This window comes from Pocillopora verrucosa, chromosome 6 (genome assembly GCF_036669915.1).
Source record: "Pocillopora verrucosa isolate sample1 chromosome 6, ASM3666991v2, whole genome shotgun sequence".
NCBI lineage: Eukaryota > Metazoa > Cnidaria > Anthozoa > Scleractinia > Pocilloporidae > Pocillopora > Pocillopora verrucosa.
This window is the reverse complement of record NC_089317.1, coordinates 5,944,825-5,970,141: the sequence shown is the minus strand read 5'-3', so window position 1 is coordinate 5,970,141 and position 25,317 is coordinate 5,944,825. Positions and strand designations below refer to the sequence as shown.

At 37.4% G+C, this 25,317-nt stretch overlaps 1 protein-coding gene and 1 pseudogene across 2 annotated transcripts; one reads left to right on the top strand and one right to left on the bottom strand.

Moving 5' to 3' along the window:
- Positions 1–171: 171 nt before the first annotated feature.
- On the top strand, positions 172–4,039 carry LOC136281828 (uncharacterized; annotated as a pseudogene).
- A 692-nt stretch (positions 4,040–4,731) lies between these two features.
- Positions 4,732–13,115, bottom strand: LOC131777435 (immunoglobulin superfamily member 10-like). 2 transcript variants are annotated; one of them, XM_066168149.1, is made up of 7 exons: positions 12,984–13,115; positions 10,896–11,234; positions 10,020–10,286; positions 9,838–9,870; positions 7,031–7,063; positions 6,148–6,180; positions 4,732–5,350 (listed from the first exon to the last, which is right to left on the bottom strand). In XM_066168149.1, exons 1-7 carry the CDS (start codon positions 13,042–13,044, stop codon positions 5,088–5,090), a joined length of 1,029 nt encoding a protein of 342 aa, XP_066024246.1. In that variant the 5' UTR covers positions 13,045–13,115; the 3' UTR covers positions 4,732–5,087. The 2 variants fall into 2 exon arrangements, with proteins under 2 accessions (XP_066024246.1, XP_066024247.1); XM_066168150.1 differs by having other exon boundaries at positions 10,020–10,235.
- Positions 13,116–25,317: the final 12,202 nt, after the last annotated feature.

Below are 25,317 nucleotides of genomic sequence, written 5' to 3'. Positions count from 1 at the left end.
TCGATGATAAACAATCAACAGGTGACAAAAAATGTAACAACAATCACTACTCCAGAGGAAGAAAACTAACTGGTAATGCCACACTCGTGACAAAGGTTACTCTTAAAAATGGAAAAAACTGGCTTCTACCCTATCAAGTACTACTGCAGCAACAGCATCATCAGGAGAAGTTGGTCTTGAGAAAAGACTTTCCCATAAATTGGGAATTGAGGAGAAAACGAGAAGTGGGGGAAAATACCTTGGCAGATGTTTATGATGGAAATCCATGGAAAGAATTCCAGAACGTTGATGATTCACCTTCCATGAATAAACCACGAAATTACGGGTTTATGTTGAACTTTGACTTTTTTCCAGCCGATGAAAAGCCGTTAGGATTATTCCGTTGGAGTGTCTTACTTAGCAATTTTAAATCTGCCCAGGTCTGAACGGTTCAAATGGGAGAATATCATTATTGTAGGCGTTGTTCCTTTATTAGGCAAGGAACCAAAAGATTTAAACGAATTTCTTGAGCCAGCTGTGGATGAGTTGAAAACCTTGTGGAAAGGGATCAAGATCAAAGTTATCCTTAGTATAATTGCCCTAACGTTCCGTGCGGCCGTTTTGTGTGTGTCTTCTGACGTTCCTGCAACGAGAAAGATCTGTGGATTCAAGGGGCATTCAGCTCAACTTGGGTGTTTACGTTACTTGAAGAAGTTTTTGGGTGGTTTTAGGGAAGAGAGAGATTACTCTGGATTCAACAGAAGCTAATGGAAACCCTGCGCAAGTGAAGAACATCGTCGAATGGCCATTAAAATTAATCAGTGCAAAACAAAAGCCCTGGGGCAACAAAACGGTATCACCCATTATAGCATTTTACTTAGACTCGATTACTTTGATGTTATTAGACTTTGCACGGCTGATCCTATGCACAATCTCTTTCACGAAACTGCCAAAGGAATGTTCAAACTATGGACAGACTCAAAACTTTTTTCGCCTAGCCAACTGAACGAAATCGAGGAAAGGGTAAAATCAGTTGAGGTTCCTAGTGACATTGGGCGATTACCGATGAGGATAACCAGTAATTGTGGTTCATATACAGCAGAGCAATGGAAAAACTGGACACTCAGTTACTCTATTTTCTGCCTTCAGGGTATTCTACCAGAGGAACATTTTCGGTGCTAGCAGAAATTTGTGTCAGCATGTAAATTTTTGTTAGTCCGCTATTACAAAAACGGAACTTGCTATCAATCCGACGGATTGATTCTAAAATTTTGCAAGACAGTAGAGACTCTATATGGAAAAGATGCCATTACCCCAAATATGCACTTGCTCAACCATTTGAAAGAGGTTATTCCCGACCACGGACCAGTTACTAGCTTTTGGTGTTTTAGCTTTGAACGATTTAATGGAATACCGTTTTACGGGGCAGTGCAACAACACAAGATTCGTAGAACTCCAAAACATGAGAAAATTCATACTGACAAGATTCCTAAAGGATATGAAACTAACAAACGAGTTCCAAGGAGAGTTTCTTAAATTTTGTTCACCTGAGGAAAGTACAACCCCAGATGACAAAGATGTTTCCCCTCATGACTATCCGATGGTCTATGAATTTTCAAACATTGCAAAAAATGTGCCTCTAAAATGCTTGGTCTCTTATAAGCCCACTCCTCTCCCGTCCCAGCGAACAAAAACTCTACGGCATTGGTTGTATTTTTATTTATTTGATCATGTGATATTGAGCCTAACTTGTTATTTATTTCCATCCCAGTCTAAAACAAAATGTACATATCCTCCACTGTTGAAAAGCAACACGTTATTTCAAACAGTTCATTTCCCCCTAACCCGTCCCCCTACCCCTACCTCTTTGCATGCCTCGTAAGCTATTTTATCACAAGCTTACTTTAATAATTGTTCTTATCCCACCTAAAAGAAAAGAAATTTCACAAATTTATAAAAGCGTCAATCACTTATCGTGATAAAACGAAATCAAATTCCTACACAAGCAATCGAACAAACATTCGATATAGAATTCACCTCGATACCGTGGCGTGAAGCTTAAACTTCCTTTGCTGCAAGATATCCTTGACCTACATACAGCTAGAATTTCAGACATAGGTATAGCTCACTTACCTTTTCGAAACTTGGGGTAGAAGCCTGTTTGCCTAAACGAGTGCAGATTTAACAGGGGTCGATCGAACGTGTAATTATTTTCCCTCCACAATTTCCCTTGCTTCAAGCCTTCCTTCGTACTCGTCAGCGTTAGCTAGGCTGAGTACTTTCGGTACAATGTACATCACAACGAGGCACGGTATCAAAAGGTAGTCCTTCCAGGTTTGGTATCAAGCAAACAGGGAAGCTCTAAAGCGGCTTGAAAACCGTCTGGTAAATGGAAATAGTGGTGATTGTGGTGCCAACGTCCGTCGGCGCCAAAACAGGAGAAAGAGAAAAAGGACGGTTGCAGCTCCACCAGCTTGTCGTGTAAGTAGAAAAACCTAACTGATGGAATCTTTTAACAATCAAATTCTCATGGTATTTTAGTTAGTAATAATTATGTCTTTGAACAGCTGCATTACAGAGATATTTCAGAACACGTCTTGAAACTCAGAAATTAAAGAGCAGTGACCGTTATGAGGCTCGCGAACAAAAAACCAGGAAGAGTGGTCGCCAAAGAGAGGTATGTATTTGGATACTATTTTTAACATTTTACTTTTTATATGCCCCGCTGCTCACCAGTGGTGGGGTGTGGCAATTGATCAGTGTTACCAGTGGACCCCTATATTACAGTGATCAATAGGAGGGAGATATTTCCCATTGGATGTAACTTTTTTTCCCCTTTCGAATTGGACAGCTTTGCATATAAACATGATTATCGCACTATGTCCTCTTGAAATTGCCTTGTTAATGCTATTTTCTGTCCTCTCTCTGGAGGCTTCCAAGGAAATTATTGTAAAGTAAATTTGGCAACTGTATGGTATTATATTAAAGATTAATCTGTCGTGAGAAAAAATCTTGAATGAAAAAAATTAAGATGTTGATAAGCAATAAACAATAGTTTATATGGACCATTTAATGAAAAATAAGAATAAAGAGGCTATACAGAATATCATGCTCAATAATTCCACTTACACTGTGTACACATATATTACAGGAGAAATAAATTCTTTGTATTAAGTACAAGAATATCCTTCTCATGCTTGTTGTTTTGCTTTATTTTTTAGAAATTAAAGAGGCGAACTACAGCCCTAGAGCTGGTTAACTGGTTCTCAGTTGCCAGAATTGAGAATACGGTATTTGAATTGATAGATTTTTGTGTTAGGTATTACTATAGCCAGTTAGATTAGGTATTTTTAAAAGTACATTCAGAATAAGATAAGTATTTTGTATTAGTATTTTATTACGGTGTATAATCATATTTGATAGCCAGTACACATGCAAAAATATTGGCAAATAATCGATACAATTACTAATTTCAATTGATTAAGAATATCCTGATTTTTTAGATGTTAGGTTGAACTTATGTTTCTTATTGTATCAGTTCAAATTGTTTTAGATCCATTATTAAGGCAGGAACATATGGACACCAATACTAAGGAGCTTACAATGGCTTCCAGTTCATTATAGGATAATTTTTAAAATATTGTTGCTAACTTACAAAGCTCTGAATGGACTGGCCCCAGATTACATTAAAGACCTATTGAAGTATAATGACTCTCGTCGCACACGAAGATCTTTAAACAACAGGTTGCTGGATGAGCCTAGAGCGAATCTTAAAGCGTATGGTGAAAGGGCTTTTTCCGTGGCGGCACCAAGGCTCTGGAATAAACTACCACTCCAGATCAGGCTATCATCATCAGAGGCAGTTTTTAAGGCTAGTCCTAAGACTTATCTTTTTAAGCGTGCATTTGATTTGTAATTTTCACTTGTGGTTTTCACTTTTTATTCGTAACCTTATTGTATTGTATCATATAATGTATTTAATTCTTATGATTTAAATTTTTACGGTTTTTAGAGTATTGTAAAGCGCCATGGACAATTAATGGAAGATGGCGCTATATAAATGTATTTAATTTAATTTATATCATGTTTCTCAGTTACTAGAATTTAGTCTGATATTTGAAATGATAGATTTTTATGTAGTGTATTACTATAGCCAGTTATATTCTGTACATGTATTATAGTGATGAAGATTTTATTGCCTACATATTTGAGATTATATAAATTATACACAGACAAAAGAGAAACAACTTTATTAAAGTATGACAATAAATAATTCATAATGTTTGGACATCTTTTTTGTTAATTTATCTTAGATATCCCCAGCCTCATTGTGAGTCAGTGTATTATTTTTCCGAGCCCGTGGGAGCGAGGAAAAATACGAGCAATGAGCAAAATATCGGCTGGCATTATTTGTTGAACCATCGAAGAAAGGATGTCTTTTGGCCTCTAGGTTTCTACACTTCATATGGACTTATCTGAGCATCGTACTGATCGCACAAGGAACCCGCGAAAGAATAAAACAACACCAAAGAAACCATTTATGTGTTCCCGATGACAAAAAATCCATGTGGGCTTCTAAGCTTGTTTCTGAGAAAATTATGCGCAAAAAACTGAAAACGAAATTAAAGATCGAGCGGACCGTTTCTGTTCGTATTGCTGCCCTGTTCCACAGTGTAATACTGTAACTAAACTCTAGGCATGGCAAAGGTTGGAGGGTCGTTGAACTGATATCAACACATTAATCAACGGACGTACGATCCTTTATGATTTATTCCACTCGTCTTCGTTAACTTTAAACTAAACTACAAACAGAAGGCTAATTTAAGTGACACGGCATCACTAAGGCCGCGAACAATAGTTGCATACACGAACGCAAGATAAAACTAACAATAGTCAAGGTACAATCAAAACAAAATGAAACTAAAGGAATACAAAGCCATGCTTACTGATTGTCATCTCTGTACGCCTGAGAATAGTTGGAGCTTAACGCAGTGAAATTCAAAGAAAAGTGACGACTTCGAAGACGTTCGATTCGCAACACAACAACGCGATACAGCCACAAAGCACGAAGTTTATTTTATATACAGTAATACCTAGCCCGACAGCAGTTACAAATACCGTGGCATTTTTTGCGCGTTCCATTGCCCTAATATGGTGAGTTGACGTACTAGTGGATTGTAATCACCACTTCCAACGTCAACGGTAAAATTTGGGTGAACAGTTGAACTTTCGAATCCACGGGTGTGATCTGAGATGCGCAGATCAGGCTTCCTGATTTTCACAACCAGATAGATAATGATTGTAACAGCAGTTAAGAGAAGTGCAGCAAGTAGACCGGTTAACCAGTGAAAGACTTCCCCATCTTCCATTTCTGAGAATGAACAGTTATTTTTTCTTTTCAGTCATTATGAACTATTATACAAAGTACATGCACTATGTAACGCTGTGGATCACAGAAACCACCAAACACAGTGCATATTGAATGGCTGACATTTTATTGTGGCTTAATGTTTTGTGTGAATGGGGAAGGAACATGTGTGTTTTACTCGTACAAGATTTCAACGGGGAACATTTTTTTATCGCATAGTTGGACACCAATCGAAAATTCAGCTCATTACAGAAATTCACGATTTCTTCTCCAGACGATCTTGAAAGTTGTTATGGATTGAAGTATTTGTTACATATATATAAATCGCTATGGCACTATTTTCCATGTTGTAAGAATGAATTAACCTCAATTATACGCAAAATGGCATCATGGGAAAAAAAAAGAGTATTATTGTTGAAAAATGAACAGTTGAATGGAAAGCCAAAGCAGTTGAAATATCTGAAATCAGTAATACTGGTTAAATTCGTAAAGATTTCGATCGAGTTTTCGCCTTTTTTTTCCTTTCTTCAAAATAATAAAGCTAACATGCAAACAAAGAAAACAATAACACCACTCTTTCTGGCCACAAAAAAAGCAAGATCACCAATAATGAACCTTTTGAAAGCTTAAGCAGTGATCCTCGCCAAGTGACACGGTGTTCATGCCTAAGGGGTGAGGAGATCGTGGGCTCAAGAGGCCTGGAATATTTAGGTTGTTGCTGTTACAAGTTAGACTAACAGACCAAAAAAAAAGACGACCAATTAATTTAAAGAAAAGAAAAGGAACAGAGGTATACTTACTTGGGGGAGGTGAAGTTGAGGGACTTTGGGTCTCTAAAAAAGTAAAAATAATAATATAAAAAAAAATTAAATTGTCTTTCCTCCCACTGAGTGACTGTAAAAACAAACAAACAAACAAAAAAAAAAGCAAATAAACTCACAAAACCCCTGACGAGATATAGCGTAAGGAGCTTAATGCTCGATTTATAGACAGATGTCCATAGGGAGTTAAAACAGAAAAAAGTGGAAACACCTATCGTCATTCAGAGCGTCACCTACATACAGCTATTTCAATTTACGTTGTCGGATCAAAGCCTCAAGCCTACAAGACAAGACCGAAGGGGAATATGGGATCTTAAGACGCGCAAGGCAGCCTCCATGTCCATCTCGCGCCGACAACCCCGAAAACCTAAAATTAATTCTAATCTACCCATACCGCCTTTCGGTCTTGTCCCGTACCCTTGAAGCTTTGATCCGACAACGTAAATTGAAATAGCTGTATGTATATGACAAAGAAGATGTCAAAGCACCATGCAACGCAAAAATGAAATTTTACGTAGATTGAGAATATCCAATTTAACAAACGGCAGAAGAAAAAAGATAAAATTAGCTAACATATAAACAAAGAAAACAATAACACCACTCTTTCTGGCCATGTACCTTTCGAAAAGACGTCTTATTGCATCTTAGCTAACAAAAAAACCAAGATCACCAACAAAAAGAAACTTTTGAAAGCTTAAGCAGTGATCCTCGCTAAGTGACAACGGTGTTTATACCTAGAGGGGTGAGGTGACGCGGGCTCAAGAGGAATATTTAGGTTGTTGCTGTAACATGCTAGACTAATAGACTAAAAAAAGCGGAGCAATTCATTTAAAGAAAAGAAAAGGAACAGAGGTACACTTACTTGGGGGAGGTGAAGCTGAGGGACTTTGGGTCTCTAATAGAGTAAAATAATGACATCAAAAAAGATTAAATTTTCTTCCCTCCCTTTGAGTGCGTGTAAAAACAAACAAACAAACAAACAAAAAAACAACAAAACCCCTGACGAGATAAAGCGTAAGGAGCTTAGAGCTCGATTTATAGACAGATGTCTTATAGGGAGTTAAAAAAAGTGGAAATACCTATCGACATTCAGAGCGTCACCTACATATGAATATGACAAAGAAGTCATCAAAGCATCATGCAACGCAAAAAAAAAAGAGAGTTTCACGTAGACCGAGAAAATCCAATTCAACAAACAACAGAAGACGCTTTTTCCCTTACACTGGAGACAAAGTCTTCAATTTCTATTCCCTATACTCTTTCACAAGTCTTAACCGTCTTCAGTCTTATCAAGATAAATGGAACAACCATATATACAAAAAACTATTTGATTAGGAAAGGAAGCATATAGGATTTTTCATTTCTCTTGAAAAAGACGCAGATGTAATTATTGGAGGAGTTTTTTGCAAAGATTTAGAATTTTCAACTGCTTAAATATAGGTTCAGTATGAGCGTTAAAAGCACTTCTTGATATAATTCGTACCACCTTTTTCTGGAGTAGGACAATACGTTTCAAGGTGGATGGATAATTGGAGCCCCATACTGTAATGCAATAAAGTAAGTGGGGATAAACAAGACTACAGTACAGGGTACATAAAGTTGAAGTAGGTAGGCAGAGACTAGATTTACAGATTACACTGATGGAATTTGAAACTTTCATAGCGATGTTAGCAATTTTCGGTTTCCATGACAAATTTCCGTCAAGAATAACACCTAAAAACATAGACTCTTAAACTTGGTCAATCAATAATACATTGGTTAATCTCTAGTATAATTTTAAGATTTTCCTTTTCTTTCTTGGTTTGAAAACCATGAAATTTGGTGTAATTATATTTATCTAAAGCTTATTGGCTCGGCATCTAAAATTATAGAGAAAGGGGGTAGAATAGAAATGGGTCTGTAATTTGAAATTAATGACTTATCACCGGACGCGTCACGAGCAATCTTTAGCTCTGCTGGGAAAACTCCAGAACTTAGCGATTTAAATTAAAGATATGAATCAAAGTACTGCAAATTGAGGTAATAGGTTCTTTGATAAATAGTGGAAATATTATCGAAACCTGTAGCTTTCTCAGAGCGCAAAGTGCCACAGATATTGACGACTTCATGCTCAGAAATTTCATCAAAGTTTAGAGAATCATTAAAATCCACGTAGTGAAAGTGACGGTGCGATTTAAGAGATACGGGAATATTTCTAGCTAGACTGGGACCAATATTTGTGAAGTAGATACAAAACTAATCTGCAATTTGTCTAGGATCTAATAAGTCTTTGTTGTCAAATTTAAATAACGACGGCAATGTCAGTTTCGAAGTGTTTTTCTTCAGGTCCTCATTGAGCAGCCTCCGAGTGCATTTACATTAGTTTTGCCTCTTCCATCCTCTTAGCGTAATATTGACGTTTAGCTGTTCGTAAAGAGTGACTGAGTTTATTCTTACAGCACTTATAACGATACTCTCTTTGGGGGATGAGGTTATCAAAAAAACGCTTGTATAGTACTTTCTTTCCCCGAATTGATTTTAAAAGTGCTTTAGAAAGCCAGAATTTGGATGTTGTGTAGCCTTTGGCCATTACCATTTCTACAGGAAAGCATTGGTTATAAATAGCAATGTGCTTCTCAAGAAAACTTCTATAGGCTAAGTACGGATCATTGTAACCGGGCAACTCCGTTCAGTTTACATTTCCTAGCTCAGGCTTAAATCTTGGCGTATTTTGTTGATTTTTGAGGCAAAAAGAAATATACCCGTTACGATCACCAAAAGCATGCTTATAGCCCAATATAACGGCAAAAATCGGAAGATGATCAGAAATATCATTAACGAAAAATATTCACTATTGTTGGAGAATACACAAACCCATTCCAAATTGGAAGAGGATTAGAAAGTAAATTAATCGATGTGACACCTTCAGCAAGATTCAAGACAAAAGCAAACCCGACAGAAGGAGGAAAGTGAAAAATTGTCAGCTGCTACTGGAATGGAATATTGGGGGATTCTGCCATAAATACTTCTTCTTTCTGGTGTAATGGGAAAAAGAATTGTCTAATTTTCTGCAATTCCTACAACTTTTCATGGTTTTGGGGAAGGCCTAAACTCAGACTGTCACACTCTTCTCATTTACAAAGACACTCTTATGACAGAAGAACAAACTAAAGCACACCACAACTTCTTCGTAAGACGATACAAAATTAATGCTGATCTTGTCGAACGGTCTCTTAAAATGGAACCATCTAAATAAAACTTTATGAAGGATTTTCTGTGCATTAAGCGGTCAATCGTGGCATAAAATGGTATTTTTTAACCGTTTAACACTGCCTTTCCCCGTTTGTGACCGCGTACCACAGGTTCGACTGTAATTTGCTTTTCTATTAGAGGGAGAGGGTATAAGTAGGAATAGGGATGAGGAAGAGTATTGAAATGGAGCAGAGTGAGGAAAAAAGTGGAGGAATGGTTGCAGATCACATTCTATCAATGCATGTGAAATTTCACGAGTGCGGCTTTGAGATATACTAGAGTTGATTTTGAAGTTGAAAAAATGCCACTAATAAAGATTTCGGTCGTGAAAAAAGGATTGACAAAAATCAACGCAATCTTATATAAGTTTGGACACGGTTTAAAAGTTTGCTCCAAAACTGACGCTGCGAAAATTGAAATAGAGCAAACTGTACTTACCTGATGTTAGTGAAGATTGTGGAGTTTGGAAATCTAAGGGTAGAAACAGAGTGGCAAAGTGAATCACTGGTATACCTTAAAAAAATAATAGACCAAAAACAGCAAACTTTCTCCGCGTTTCTCTTTCCTGACAGGCTACTCTACTCTAACGAAGCTTGCCTAACGATGAATGAAATCAATACCTTGAACATAAACGTCTACGGTGAAGATATCATCTCCCAATGAATTCTTGGCGTAACAGGTGTATTGTCCGCTTTCATATACAGTGACACTGCGAATTATAAGACTTGTTTCTGAATCGTTATTCCATGTATTCTGTAAGAGGAGCCCGTCATGGCTCCAAGTTACCGAGGGGTAAGGATAGCCCTGCACTAGCGCATCCATATAAAGATCCATTCCTTCAATGACATTAATCAATCGAGGACTAGTTGGTATTAATTTTGGTGATTCTAAAAAAAATCAAAGTTTGCTTTGAGAAAAGCAAAGATGTAAAAAAACAGTGTCCGAAGTGATACAATTTAATATATGAAAGCCAGGAGCGGGGATGGTTCATTCGCAGTTGTGAGAACGCTCGCCTCCCATCGCTGTGGCCCGTATTTACTTCCCGGACCTGGCGCCCCTTTCAAAAAGGTCTGGCAAAGTTTAAGGCCCGAAAGCCATATTTTAACATCAAATGTAAAGAAGAGAGAAGCATATTCTGGTACACTTAACAGTAAAAAAAGTTGTAAACTTGTTTCAAAACTGTTGAAACTCCCAACGTAAATGAAAACAGAACATCTTAAGGGCATGATAAGCTACCGGGATCCTCAATAAACGGTCCCCTGGCGTTACAAGTGGGTTTCTGTTGCTTCTCGTCCTTGCTCTTTATTTTTCCACAAGGTTCTTCAATTATCCTTCCCCCCAGTAAAACAACATTTCAAATTTCATTTCGACCTGGAAACCGTGGACAACAAAAGCCACCACGTGGATTGCCTACTGTTAAATTCCCATTGTTATTAATATGAATACATTATTATTAATTACTATTACCATCTTTATATAACACATATAAACATCACCTTTGGCAATATTGAGGATCGTGGTGAAACTTTCTTTCCTTAGAAATCTCACCCTGGCAGAACAGATAAACATTACTCCATCATCCGTAGGTAGTACCTTTTTGATAACTAGGGTTCCGTTGGTGTAAACGTCAAAATTTGGGTTATAGGTAATTTTCTCTCTCATATTTCTAACTTGCGCTATCAGGAACTGTTTCCCCCCTTTGTCGCAACCATCTTTTTCAAGACCCGGAGAGCAGTGGTACCAATCGATATCTTTCAAATTTCCTGGATCGCTAGATTCAGAGCACGCCAGCAAGTATCTCTGGTGAATTTTTACTGTAAACACACGGTCAGCACCTATCAAATAAAGGGTAATATAGTTTTTTTCACTTGTTTATCTCAATATCAGAACTTTTAATATCATTCTTATCATATATTATCCGTACCTCCGTTTTTATCCGATTTTTTATCAGAATTGTTCGGTACGCGCTGATCCATTTTAAGCGTTAGATTAAAATATGGAATAAGTCTTAGCTTGTCATTATTTTCAAAATTATCAGTGTCATTATTAGTAGTGTATTTACTTTTATTATTATCATTCTTGTTATCACTATACTCATCATTACAATCAAAACTATATCAAAATTGTTTTTGTCCGAAGATCTAACGTTCGATTCCCCATGGGGACTTAGAATTTTTTTTTTGTCCCACGCTCGTGACAAGACGAAAGAACATCTTTCGCTAAGTCAAAATTCTCTAACGCGATTATACAGTTTCTCATCAGCCCAATTTTAGCAATAATAGGAACAGGACAACGAACAGTATGCGTCATGTGCACTTGTTGTTGTGGTGCATTTCGGAGTTAACTGTTGTTTTTATTAAAGACGTAAAGCCGTTAGCTAGTTTTTGTCTTAAATCTTTCTCGTGGTCATCCGATGTTTTTAATTACTCGTATGTTTTCAGTCATCCTCAGAGACTCAGGGGCTATGTGGTGATTTCAAGTCAGGGTGAAAGAGCCCCTGTGTTTGGCATTTTATAATCTATCTTTTGTCATAGGTCAATAGCTTTGCGATCACCAACCGAGTTTCCTATAAGGCTAAAATGATGTCAGAAGGCCATTTATTCTCATATCAAAAGGATTAGGATTTTAGAGTTGACTCTTCCAAGTGTCTTCTTGATACAGAAGAAATGAAATTAGCTGCTTGCTGGAGCAAAATTAATGGCTTAAGTCGAAGGGAAATATTTTCAAGAAATGCTCCAAATAATTTATCGCTTTGACCAAGGATCGATCGATAATCAATCTGCGATACGCAAAATAATATTTTTTCGTCCGTATAGCGAATCACTGATAAATTGAATCTTTATCGTGGCATTTCATTCTTCATCAGATGAAAAGATTTTATACTTATAGTTAAATAAAAGAAAGAAGTTTCAGTTTCCTGACGATAATTTGACTTAATCAAATCTTCATTTCCGCCAAGCTGATTTTGCTTAAAGGGAACGGTTGTAACAGCGCGTGGCAAAACAAAAGGGATCGAAAAACATTTATTCAATTCAAAGACGCAGAAACAATCGCGAGCTGAGGGTTTTGACTTTGTCCTCATCCAACCCGCTGCAAATTATCTATTGTACGGACAGTGACGCTAAGACAGTCTCACCTCATATCTAATTTCATTTCACTTTTCGCTGCAAGGATACCAAGACACAATTAGTTAGCAAATGTTTCCTGCGAAACGAACGCGTGATGCGAAAAAATAATTCGAGTAATTGCAATCACAATCTTTCATCAGGCTCGGTCATCCCAAATTTATGTTTGTTGAGATCATAGCTTTTATGATATGATTATGTTTGCTGAGATCATAGTTTTTATGATATCATTGACAGAATCAATCTGTAATAGTCATGCAAAAGCCGATACAGTTGCCAAATGCTCAAAAGGGTCAACAATTTTAATGCGTAACTTCGCGTAACTTCCCTGCAAGTTTCTGTTGGCCCTCAGCGATCTACTGAAAAAGTGCAAGTACGGTATTTGCTTCGCTTGCGGCCGTAGGAGTGCTTTGTGCTCAATACCATGCATTCAGTCATCAATAATGTATTTCTGCTTACCTGAGCTGAACACCACCAGAGTAATGAAAATCACAGAGAAAAAGAAAATGTGATGACCCATAGTTATTCCACTGAGAGTTGAAACAATATTTCTCTTTAAGAAAGCGCTTCCTGTATCTTGTCTGTCGTAAGAGATCGAATGCAACAGGCCTGTGCATGTTTACCACGGTTTCATGAGCTTTTCGCGGAAAAACAATATGCAAATTAGCTGGCTGCACATTCCGGTGCAAAGCCGGTCATGGAGTCTTGACGTAACAAGATCAGATGCGGGTGAAACCCGGACGTTCACAAGCTTATTGCATTCGTTCTCTTTTGACAGACAAGATACAAGAAAGCGCTTTCTAAAAGGGAAATTTGGTTTCAACTCTCAACCGCACAGCTATGGGTCACTGCATTTTATTTCTCTCTGTGATTTGAATTACCTTAGTGGCGTTCAGCTCAGGTAAGCAGTATAGATTAGTGATGACCGAATTCATTATACTGAGCATAGAGCACTCGTACAGCTGCAAGCGAAACAAATACCGTACATACACTTTTTTTAATGGGTTGCTGAGGACCAACAGGAACTTGCAGCAAATCAGTGCCTGTATACAAGAAATCTTATGGAAACACAGGACAAATGCTCTTATTTCGGTTCCTTTAGGCAAAATATAAAGCATCCTTAACGGTTGACTTAAGCTTTAGGCTTCTTTTATTGTAAACCGAAATATCCAAAAGCTAACAGTTACATTTCATGAATCTTTAATTGAACATAAGTTGAAGTTTAATAACGCAAATCTTTTAGCATCCTTTAAGGATTTTTAATTTATATACTTTTAGTTTAGCTTTAAGGTGAGAATTAAATGAGTCTCGCTGTTTTGACATCCTTAATTAGCGCACTAAAGATAGTCTTTTTGTAATCTGAACTGTCAATAGCAAATGCATTACAAATTAGCCAACACTTGCGTTGGCCAAGAATAGCAGTTGTATTTTTTTTCATGTGCAGCAGCCAATTTTGTCCAAATATCTGATCTCCTTTAAAGAACGCATGGAGTGCGATGATAAGAAAGGATATATTTACTGCACTTATTGTAATGACTTCGTATCACGTTCAACTTTCGAAAGGTATGAGCGAAAACGTAACGAGACGAACTTAACAGATACTTTCGGGGCGACTTCAAATTCCCATGATTTCTTTCAGGAAATTTCAAGTTCATCTGACTATGAAGGTTAGTTACCTTGAAAATGGAAAAGTTACATGAATATAAGTTACTATACATCTTTATCTTTACATGAGAAGATAAATTCCATTCAACGTTGCTTGAGGCGATAGACCACTGCCAACTATTTTTTTCCTTTACACCAATTCCCTACAGGACCCAGAGATTTTGTTCAGGAAGAGCGTCTTGAAATCGACGCAGAAGTAGGTAATTCTTGGTCAAACGCTGAGTAGGTGAGAAAAGAAGAACGCGGAGTTTGAGCATAAACTTATGTCTTGTAAATTGTCGAACGGAATATATTGGCCGAGTGGCATAAACTGACCAAGATGTTAAAAAAAAAAACAAGCTTGTATTACAGAAACAGGACACTTTTGCAAAAGCTATGTTATCCACTAATTATTTTTGGTTGTTGTTTGACGTTGCCGTGTAATTAGTTTGTTTGTTGGTTTTTTCGTTATCATAACCGGAAGAGTACTTTATTAGGAGTTGAAACATGGATTGTTGGTTCTGAAAACTACCTGTCTTTTGAATAGCAATTACGTTCTTCCTGCCTTTCGAAAGTTGAGCGTGGTACGAAGTCATTAAAGTGAGCGCGGAAATATGCTCTCTTGTCATTTCACTGAATGCACTCTTTTAAGGAGATGCAAAAATGAAAGCCGTCGCTTTCAATACAGATGTTTCGACCCCAGAAAGAATTGTGAGCACGATAAAGTTTGCAGTTTCACGTTGAACAAAATAAAACTATCTTTAGTGCGTCAATTAAAGATGTCAAAACAGCGAGACTCAATTAATTCTCACCTTAAAGTTAAATTAAATGTATATTACTTAAAAAACCTATTTTGTGCCAAAAAGAGAGCACTTAAATGATGCTAAAAGATTTGCGTTATTAAAGTTCACCTTGTGTTTAAGTAAAGATTAATGAAAGTTAACTGTTAGCTTTTGGATATTTCGCTTGACGATTAAAGACGCCCAAAGCTTAAGTCAACCGTTGAGGATGCTTTAGGTTTTCCCTCAAGCCACTGAAATAAGAGTATTCGTCCTGTGATAGCCAGCGGACTTACCGGAATCCGAGGCAGCATACTCTAACAGCGACAATGAATATGGGGATCTAGGCAGTACAGATGATGAACCCCAGAGCGACTGTTGCAGTTCGAGCTCTGATGGTGACGAAAAAGAAATCTGGAATGGTGTGCTGCCTGAGATGATGTCGTAAAGCGTTTTTATTTCATGTTTCCATTTATAATCCTTTGTTTATGAACACTGCTTTTGATGAGACTTTCAGCATATTTGGGTTTTTTCGGCCTATCTTTCGGCAAAGTTTGCACATTTTCATTGATGGACGCTACAACAGTTTGAAGGTAGTGCTTTTATTCTTTATTCATTCCAAACCGGAATTAAACGAATCACTGGGTTTATCAAAAGGACGATACATAATACTTTTATCACTTAGTAAAACACGGGGCAAAAACGGAACATGAAAAAACAATGCAAAAGCAACCGTAACAATAATATTGTCATTTATATAAAATTACGGCTACATTATACAATGGCAGCTTCATGGGAATTTATGATTTTAAAGAGTTGCTTTAAGAGGCACACCATGAAAACAGAAGCTAATATAACTATCTTTCACTATCTTTTTCAAGTCACAGCCTGGAAAGGGTTAGTGTAAACTTGATGTACTTAGAGAAAACAGTGCTACTGTATATTAATTTATGTGATGAGACTTGGTTAGGATACTTTCTTGTGTGAATTACTGAACGTTGGTTGCTCGTGTCTGTTCCGAGTTCGTGTTCAAGCAAAGGTGCGTTAAACCTTGAACAAGTTCAAGTTTCACGCCTATCAGTAACGAACCACGCCTGAGTCTTCGAAGTGATGATGGCAGTGGTTAAATGCTATTTGGGTGAATGGACACTCGAATAATGAGCTCTCTGATCCATCGCAGTTTATGTAATCTCTCCATATAGGGCCCGATCCCTGACCATATGCCGCACTAGCGTTAGCAGAAGAAGCTCCAGTGAAGCATTTATACCCCATGCATCATCGCAAATTGTTCCCGAGACCCCTCTGTCAAACACTTCAACACGACCGTAGCTCGCCCCACCATTCGCCAAACGAACCGGAAGAGAGTCATAGGAACAAGTTACACTGGCATCTTGACTATGAGTGCAGTTTTCATGGTTGCCCCAACCACTGTGTCCACAACTGGAAATTGACGACTCATTTCCAAAGCAATTCACCGCATTTATCCATATTGGACCGGTTCCTTGGCCATGACTGGCGCCGCTAAAGACTTGGGAAACCCTGTCGAAGCCAAGTTGCTTGCAGGCCACCAGGCCGGCGCCGATGTTCCACCCATTGTCACAAATTGTACCCCACTTATGATTAAAATAGACCTCTATCCTTACAGTGAATGGATCATTACCAGATTACCAGCTATACGCAATGCACCATCTGTCAAAACTTTGAGAGAAAAGAGGACTCGATATCAACTGATTTATGATTTGATTGAAATGTCAATCAATTATTCATTTGCTCGATCTATTAAAAAAAAAAGTCTTTAATAGGTCGAGGACGTTATTAAGAGAAAGTGCTCAAGGCTATAAGGGACAATTCTTTCCTTGCAAACTGTTAAAGAAGGAACCGGAAGTCTCAGACTGAAGAAACCAAATGGCTTAAGGAAAAACCGCCTGAAGTTCACTGCATATGAAAAACGAAAATACGAAAAGGAAAATCGTTTGTTTTCACCTGGAAGTATTTTGATATGCTATGTCTACTGATTTTCTTATGATTTACGAAACATGCATTTAGATAAGAAGGCATCATACCTCGGAAACGTGCGCGAAATCCAGATTTAGTTACTGAATCATTGGTCATAAACCGAAGGAAAAGTTTGCTGGACGAACTTTTTACTGCGGAAGGAAGAGATGATCCATTAAATCCACCAATCAGAGGGGCAGCGGATGATTCACCGTCATAAACTTGCACAACATCGTGCTCAGATTCTGTTTCCAAAATCATAAAGGAAAGTTCTATTCTCGCATTTGAAGACACCATCTAATGGCAGTCCAAATTGTTCTCGTCGTTTGTACCAATCTGATTCGACTCGATGATAACATCCCCATTATGGAGTTGCCAGACAGGTAATTTGTCACAGGAGCGAACGACTTCCACTTTAGGGGCTGTCATAGAAATATGAATTTAAATAGCAGTTGTTATAAGAACAAAATTTGTTGCCTTAGCGGTGTACAAACCCAAATCTATTGTCTCTTTGATCCAAGTTATGCTTACGATTTAGTGGCAAAAGATATATTCAGGAGCCTTTAAGTAGTATCTATTTCCTGGAATGAGCTTATCTGGTATAGTTTTGTGCTTGTTTTGAAAAATGTCAGTTGGCCAAAACAAAGATAATAAAGGGCAAGAGAGTTATCAAGTCCTCGTTCTATATTCATTCATTTATTTATTTATTCACTTTAATTATACAAATCATCAGCAAAAATAATAACAAGAATACCAATAACAATATATTTCTAAATGTACAATGATACCTGCATATTGGGCCAGTTCTATAGATTATCAGTAGTTTAGTAAGTTTGAATAAGCCGTACATCCCTGCTATGGCCCTTCATACAATGTTTACCCCCACGTCAAACTGTAATTTTACAGCGGGAAGGAAAAGTATAGAATTCAGATAGGGAATCCTTTGAGCAAGAAGAGAGTCACAAAAAGCCTAAACCAAGCGTGAGCAGGCACTGATACTGCCTTTGAACCTCAACGATGCGTGGAAACTTTGGTTATAAACAGCTCAACGTAACTTACCTATTTCACATCGGAGCCCACCAAAACCTTTCGGACATGCGCACTTGAAGCCACCAATACGATTAGAGCAGGTTCCATTATTATGACAAGGACGGTTCGCGCAGTCATCAATATCTATTTGAACCAAAAAAGGCATCTCTTACAGCAATTGGAATTGATGTCGCAATCTGATTCGCCAATTTGCCGTTGTTGATAAGAATACAGACAACACCGCTTAAGTCAACGTGTCACGCAACGCTCAAGCACTGTTAGAGTCGTTTTATTAATTGTTGTGACGAATATCGTTTCGATCATAGTACAGACGACGCTAAACCGGCTGTCGACTAAGTTTTGGTGCACATTAGAGAATCCACCGGCTTAGCGATATTACGTCTAGCGTATTTTCAGAGTTACTAAGTCCGTAGCATTCCATGGTGATAATTTTTTTTGTATTACGCGAGCACAAAAGGGGCATCTCGGCTGCTTGATAAAGTAGCTTTTAAATAGTCAGAAATATTGTGCAATTTGATTATTTAAAATGAAGTCAAGGCAAGCATTATTGATTTCGATACACTCAGTTATTCGTAAAAATAAAAGCTTGCTTCTTTGTTTATTCTTGTTGTTGTTGATGTTTTTCACCTTTTGGACTTGTATAAACAAGGTAACTTAATGCCGTTCCCCTCTAGAAAAAAGCAAGTTTGTTTTATTTTTGCTCTCGCGCCAATGAATTTCTAGCTCGAATGTATCGCTTCTGACAACATTGAAAATCAATTACTTATCGTTAGGAGCTATGGACACTTAAGCACAAGATTTGTACATGCAGTAGTTCCGCGTTTCCTGTGTACTGTCCCATGCTTAATACGTGCATCTGCTTGGCTTCAGGTCTGTTGAGCGAGGCAGGTCGTTTTTCTGCATCTCGAAAACTTTCACGTTTCTCAATATTTTGTTTCAATATTTTACATTTTGTTTTCAAAGCAGTCCTAAGTTTTCGATTTTATCTTCTTCAAAAGCGATATAGTTTTCCTCTATATTTCTAATTGATGTCAATCTTTAGGTCGTGTCACAGTGACTGAAAATTTCACGGCATACTCTTATTTTCATTGACTAAGGAAGCGTGAATATTTAAAATGTATTACAAGTTTTAACTTGGAAGATTGCCCTGTTTTTTTTTTTTGTTTTTGTTTTTTTTTTATTAAAGATGCCAAGGGAAAATAAACATTTGTATTTCCTGCATATGGCTGGTAAATCTCAAGGGATACCACAAAGAATCTTAATCATTTTGAACCGTAGTATACATGCGAATGGCCCTTGACATATTTGAAACCTTTCGCTTCCGTTATAACGTGATTTCTCTGCATTTTGTACTGGCAGCTTGGATTTTCGTTTGTGTACAAACTGAATTAAGTGTTCGAATATTTCCTAGAGAGGGCTCTACTATGATCTCAGGGCGATGTCATGTACCATTAGATGCTAGAAAGTTAAAGAAAAAACTTTGAAAGAAGGAATGATGAATGATGACTACAAATCGTTGCCTACCTGCTTCACAGTTACTTCCTGTGTATCCTTCTGTACAAACACACACGTAACTGTTGCTCACGTAATTTGAACGGCAGGTGCCTTTATTTTGACAGGGCTTGTTTAAGCACGGAGACTAAAGACAAAAAATTAGGAAAGCGAAGGAGCTCTAGATGGTAGCGTGTGCTACCTTGACATACGATAAGATTCAAAATAGTTAACGGTTATTAACCAAAGCTGAGGTGACTAGTGGTGGATATTTACCGAGCCGCGAAGCAGCGTGGCAAATATTCACACTTTCATCAACACTGAGGTGAATAATTGTTTTATCATATATCACACAGTGAATAAAAAATGATTTCTTTCTCTCAATGTAAAATCAATGTATATTGTGCTGGTCGTAGGAGAAAAATCATTGCAAATTACGTTACGTCCGGACTAGGCCATCAGCGCGTTCGAAAAGTGCTTTTCACCTGCATGGTACATGCTATCTCGGAGTTTTCTCTCGATAAATTCAGTTGTAGTCAAGAACATTCATTTTTTTTTAATTAAAGCTCAAGTTCTTCAAAATTTATTGTATTGGTCGTGAAATTTAGCTGCCTCATACACGTTGGTCACGAATGTAATTCTCAAAGATTGCCGCCGCTTTTCATGAAGTAGTCTGTGATACAGCCAAGAAATATCGCCGTTTAATAACCAACTTGTTCATAACTGATCCGTTTAAAACCAGGTAATTTTGCTCTCATTCGTCACATTCATTATATTTGCATGTTATACCAGATACAACCATCACTGCAAGATGCGTACATACTGGTAATATAAAATGAGAAAACGCCAAAACAAAAGCCGTAAAAGGAGGATTAAGAGTTATCCAAACACAACGATTCCCAATTTACCCATATCCCATTTGCCTTAATTGATTAAGTCAGGAAAAAAGATAGAGTCAAGAAACGAAATAAAACAAAGCACATCAAAGCGTCAGGGAAAGCTAACCACCACTTTCTTAGCCAGCTGGATGTTTACTAATACGGTGTAAGAGTCTTGGTGCTAAAACCTGATCACATGTTGCACAAACGTTTAACGCTGATCTCGACGTTTTGTTTCCATATTGCCTATAAGCAATTACTGAGCAAACACGACTTAAACTTCCTACATCTTTAAGAAAACCATCATCGATTCTCTAAAAATAAGTAAGATACGAATTCTCACCCAGATACTAATATAATGAAAAAGACGATTGGCAACCAGCTTGTTCCAGTTGTTGCAGATGTCCGAGGGAAGCAGTACACATAGGATTTTACTGTTCATATCAACAAAGGCAGCCAGGTTGAAGGAAAAGCACGAGGTTGTGCACGAGGTTGTGTTGATACAGGTAAGTCCACAATCTCTACTGCTGTGGACATAATCTGCTCCAAGTGCTGTTGCTTCAGAAAGGACAGCTTGTGCGCTTTAAATCTGTCAAAAGCGACACCAGTGTGAGCATTTCTCTTTATGCCTTTACCAAGTGCGTCAATAGTCTTTGGTTGACCTATTTGTGATGATCGACAGAAAAAGTGCAAAATTACAACAGACTTAGCAATTAACAATTTGTTTCATGCACCAGCAGGGGTTTATTGAGACGCGAGAGATTTGGAGAGCTCGAAAAGATGCGCAAGAGTTCGTCAAGGTAAAGACAAATGCAACTCTTGGTTCTTGATTGTTTTCTTAACTTTTCAAAGTGTTTCATTACCCGACGAACGCACATCTGAAGTATGAAACAATTATTTATTTGCATGATTTCTGAGGAGAAATTTCCTCCCCTAATCTTTAATGGGAAGAAAAACGCCACCAGCCAGCAAAATTGGGTGATGCAGCACCTTCGCGCTCTTGAAAATCTATTATCTATGTTTTGAACTGAATCAGAACATAGAATCGACCTTGGAACATGATTCAATTGAGGAGGATGTGTAAAAGAAAAACAAAAAAGTTTTCACCTTTCGTTTTTATTGGAAAGAAAATCAAGGCCAGAATGCTTATGATGTTCAGGACAACAAGGTCCATTGCTATGCACTCTTGGAGAACTTTCATTCAAACAAGCACGCCTAAGGTAACAACATAATGCTTCGTGTTTACGCCGATTTGCTGTAAATACATCAATTTCATAAATGACAAGAGATAAATTTATAACTTTTCTTTATGAATAATTTACTGAACCTCTGGGAGGAGCTAATTGTCAGAAACACATTAGGGACAATATCGTCTCTAAGAAATGTCGTCAAGGGGAGATGAATCATTATTGATGCAAGTAAGAGACTATAAATAGTTGATTTTCTTTTGAAAGCCAGTATGGCAGAAATCCAAAGTAATTGCTTGCATCATGTATTTTGCGTTTTTCATGCCTACCCTTCAAACAGTTTTATTTTGTATATTAGTTTGGCCTCCTTTGCGTTTTTCTTCTTACTATAGTGGGAAGATAGAGGTCAATTCCTTTACTGTATTTCTCATTTTTGCTTTTTCATTAACCCTTCTCGGACTGAATATTTTTGGAGAGAAAAAATAGTTCAGGGGACTACAAAATAAAATGGTTTTATAAAAGACTGTACTTTACAGCAATATATACATGTTACATTTGATTAGCGGGGTTATTAAATTCTGAACAGTTTTTGTTGGTAACCAACAATCATACATAATTTATGCAAATATGCAAATTAATATCAGAATTTCTAGGTTTAGATAAATTTTCTCAAGATGTTTTACATATTTTCCTTGGCAATGTATACATCAAAAAAAGGCTATTTTATAGGCTATTCATAAGGCACAACTATTAAGCCAACTGATGTTTTCTCCATCCAAAATAATTTGATTTTCAAATATACTCCGGGATCTCAAAATTTCCAAAAATAGTTAAAATATGTTTTGAATCAGTAAACAATGTTTTCTTACTTAAACAACTCTAACTGTATTCTCCCTGAAAAAAGATTCATGAGAGCGTTACTGTTCTGCATTAGAAGGCCACTGTTTGCGATCTTTGGCTAAAAGAGAAGCTGGTAAGCCTATCGAAGGCTCGATTGGGTGTGCTACTTTTGAAAACATGGCTGTTCACAAAGGTGTGCATCACACTTTCCACAGTACAAATTAGTTTTTGTATGCAAGCACAAAACTTTACATCTTCTCCTCTTGTTAGCCCTTTGCCCAAAATGCTTTCCTATCAAACGATCACAAGGAACTGGAGGGCGACCAAGCCCCCGACAACTCTGGCACCCGGATTTTCTGTCAACGTAAATAGTGGCTGAACCAGAGAATGGCATAAATTGAGCCTGAAGTGCTTCTGGGTAACTGATTCATTGCCAGGTTTAAGTTTATGGAGCAGGTGGCTGTTTACCAATGCAATGTCGGGTAGCCGCCAAAACACGCACTTCCACCACTTCAAAGTTTTTCGCCCAATGGCGTAGTAGACCAGCAGCTGATCATTGTGGTCAATGCCACCCGTGTATTTGTTGTATTCACAGATCAGCTCCGCTTTATGAGGACTGTCATCACCAACAGCATTACCATAGATTGTAGTCAGTGCAAAAACATCTCTTTTGTCTTTCCAGTGTACTGCTGTCGCGAACCTCCCTGTCATGTCTGCTTTTTAAAATAATGAGTCATTCTGATCAACATTGTCTCGGACCGCTGCAGGAAAACCCTTTCTGTTGCTTCTTACTGTCCCACATGCAAGGGTTCCAGCCTCCAAAAGATCTTGGAATAGTTGAGGAGAGGTGTAAAAGTCGTATACATGAAGATGATGTCCTTGCCCCTGATAATTTTCCATGAGATCTTTTACAACTCTGCTTGCCAAGCCTTTCTCTACATTGCTTCCTTCCTTGCCATTGTAGATTTGAAGGTTACAACAGTAACCTGACACTGCATCTGCCAAGTGATAAGTTATATGTCAATTCTACAGTTGTCAATAATACAGTTGTATCATTCTTTTTATTATCGTCCAATGGTCCTTTGCCCGAGTTAGCGATAAGTAACTTATAAGTAAAAAAATAGCCAAAACAAATTCATTGACAAGTTTAGTAGTTGCTGGCACGAATTTTCTTTTTTAACTCAAATAGGATGTGGTCTGTTCCCTATTTTTGATTGAGCAGGAAATTGTTGAAGAGTAGGGCACTTATCAGAGAGAGGTTATTAATAGGCTTTGTTTGAAATAACTTGTACATGTATATCAGGACTATGGTGACGATAATACGTAATAGTCGTACATTTTTTGATTGAAGGCAAACGTGTAATGTTAACTAAGGTGCTTGTGTTTGAGCGATCAGATTCGTCTTACAAATTATGTATTTTTTAAATTTAAATTCTTTGCAAAAAAATAATCCCCACAGGTTTTCAGAATGTTGAAAATCCTCTTTAGCAAGACTTTTTAAATGTGTTTTTGTTTAGCCATCGTCTATCTCGATTGGCAGAATCTATGCATTTTGCAGTTTTTTTTGCTTCAGAGTTAAAATATCGAACTGACAGATGAAATATATATTACTGCCACGTTACGATATTTTACATAGTTGCTGTCCCATGACAGGTGATGCAATCGACGAACTTGCGAAAACTGGTTTTCGCCGGTGGATTCTCTCACCCTTCTGATAACTGATTTTCATTAGCTTTCATGGACATGTAATATTCACAACGTTGAACCATGCCTCCCCGCAAGGTACTAAGGTGACACATACCTTTAACCTTTTTCTTACCTGTTTACATTCACGGTTGGTAAAGTTTTGCTAGAAAGAGTCGTTAGTGACAATATAAAAATGTAAGTCAGCTTAGAAGTAATATCATTTTAGAAGGTGTTCTTCTTAAGAATTTTAAAGCTGTATTGTCTCATTGCCATGAAACCTTCTCTACTCTAAAGGACGATCGCAAATATTTCCTTGATGAGTTGTCGCCTGCTAGTATTTGACAGGGAATAAACCTTTATTGTTGGCGTTTTTGCAGGTCATGTTTTTCTGTCAATGTCCTTGTGCCAAGTGTAAATGCCATTGAAAAAGTGTTACATTTTAAAATAAAAATCAACCCACAAACCACTAGTATGACCGATCTACTTTAAAGGAGTGTTAATCGCTCATATATTTAACACGAGGCTATTAATAAAGCAGCAGAGAAATTCTTTTGATCATAATGACCTGTTCATGGTCAGAACTTATGATAACACTTAAGTTCCTAAGTACAATACGGTTTCAAAGAAGCCATTCGTTGTCTGGGCGAGAGTCACATTTAAAAGTAAGAAAGCAATCAATACCGTCAGCTCACAGAGAGGCCTCATTCTACTTCGATCAGCGACGACAATTGATAGGTGGTAGTGACTTACAATACATAAAAAATCATATTTTTTTTTCTATAATGGGCGCAGCCTCTTGCAATCATTGAGTCAATTGCAAGTTGTACCTTGAATCGAGAATGCCTTTCGATAAGCAAGCGTTTCTTTCATGGAAAATTGAATTTAGTTTCATGTTCAAAATACATCTGAATTTTACAAACATCTCTTTGTCGTACAAAAATCTTTAGGAACTTTGGTTGGTATGATTATGATTATAAGGGCCATAAGTTAGGCTTGACGAATTGCGAAAGAAAGCTGGCCCAAGTAAACTGCGTGTAATTTAATGAATTGCCATAAGAGAGGATGTCAGCATCCATCGAACAAATCTGAAATATTGTGGCAAGTTGCCCAAAATTCGTTTTCTCTCCTACTTTCATATTTTGTAGCCCAATATGTTCTTATAATTGTGGTGTAGTTTTTTTGTGAAAATATATTTCAGTTTTCGAGAAATGACTTTTTTCGTTCGACCGCTCAAATATGCAAA

Excerpts from the sequence above, each read along its gene's own strand:
- LOC131777435 (XM_066168149.1), bottom strand. The coding sequence starts at position 13,044 with ATGGGTCATCACATTTTCTTTTTCTCTGTGATTTTCATTACTCTGGTG. Across the intron at positions 11,235-12,983 it reads TCTGGTGGTGTTCAGCTCAG|GTGCTGACCGTGTGTTTACA; the intron begins GTAAGCAGAAAT and ends TTTATTTGATAG. Across the intron at positions 7,064-9,837 it reads ACAATCTTCACTAACATCAG|AGACCCAAAGTCCCTCAGCT; the intron begins GTAAGTACAGTT and ends TTACTCTATTAG.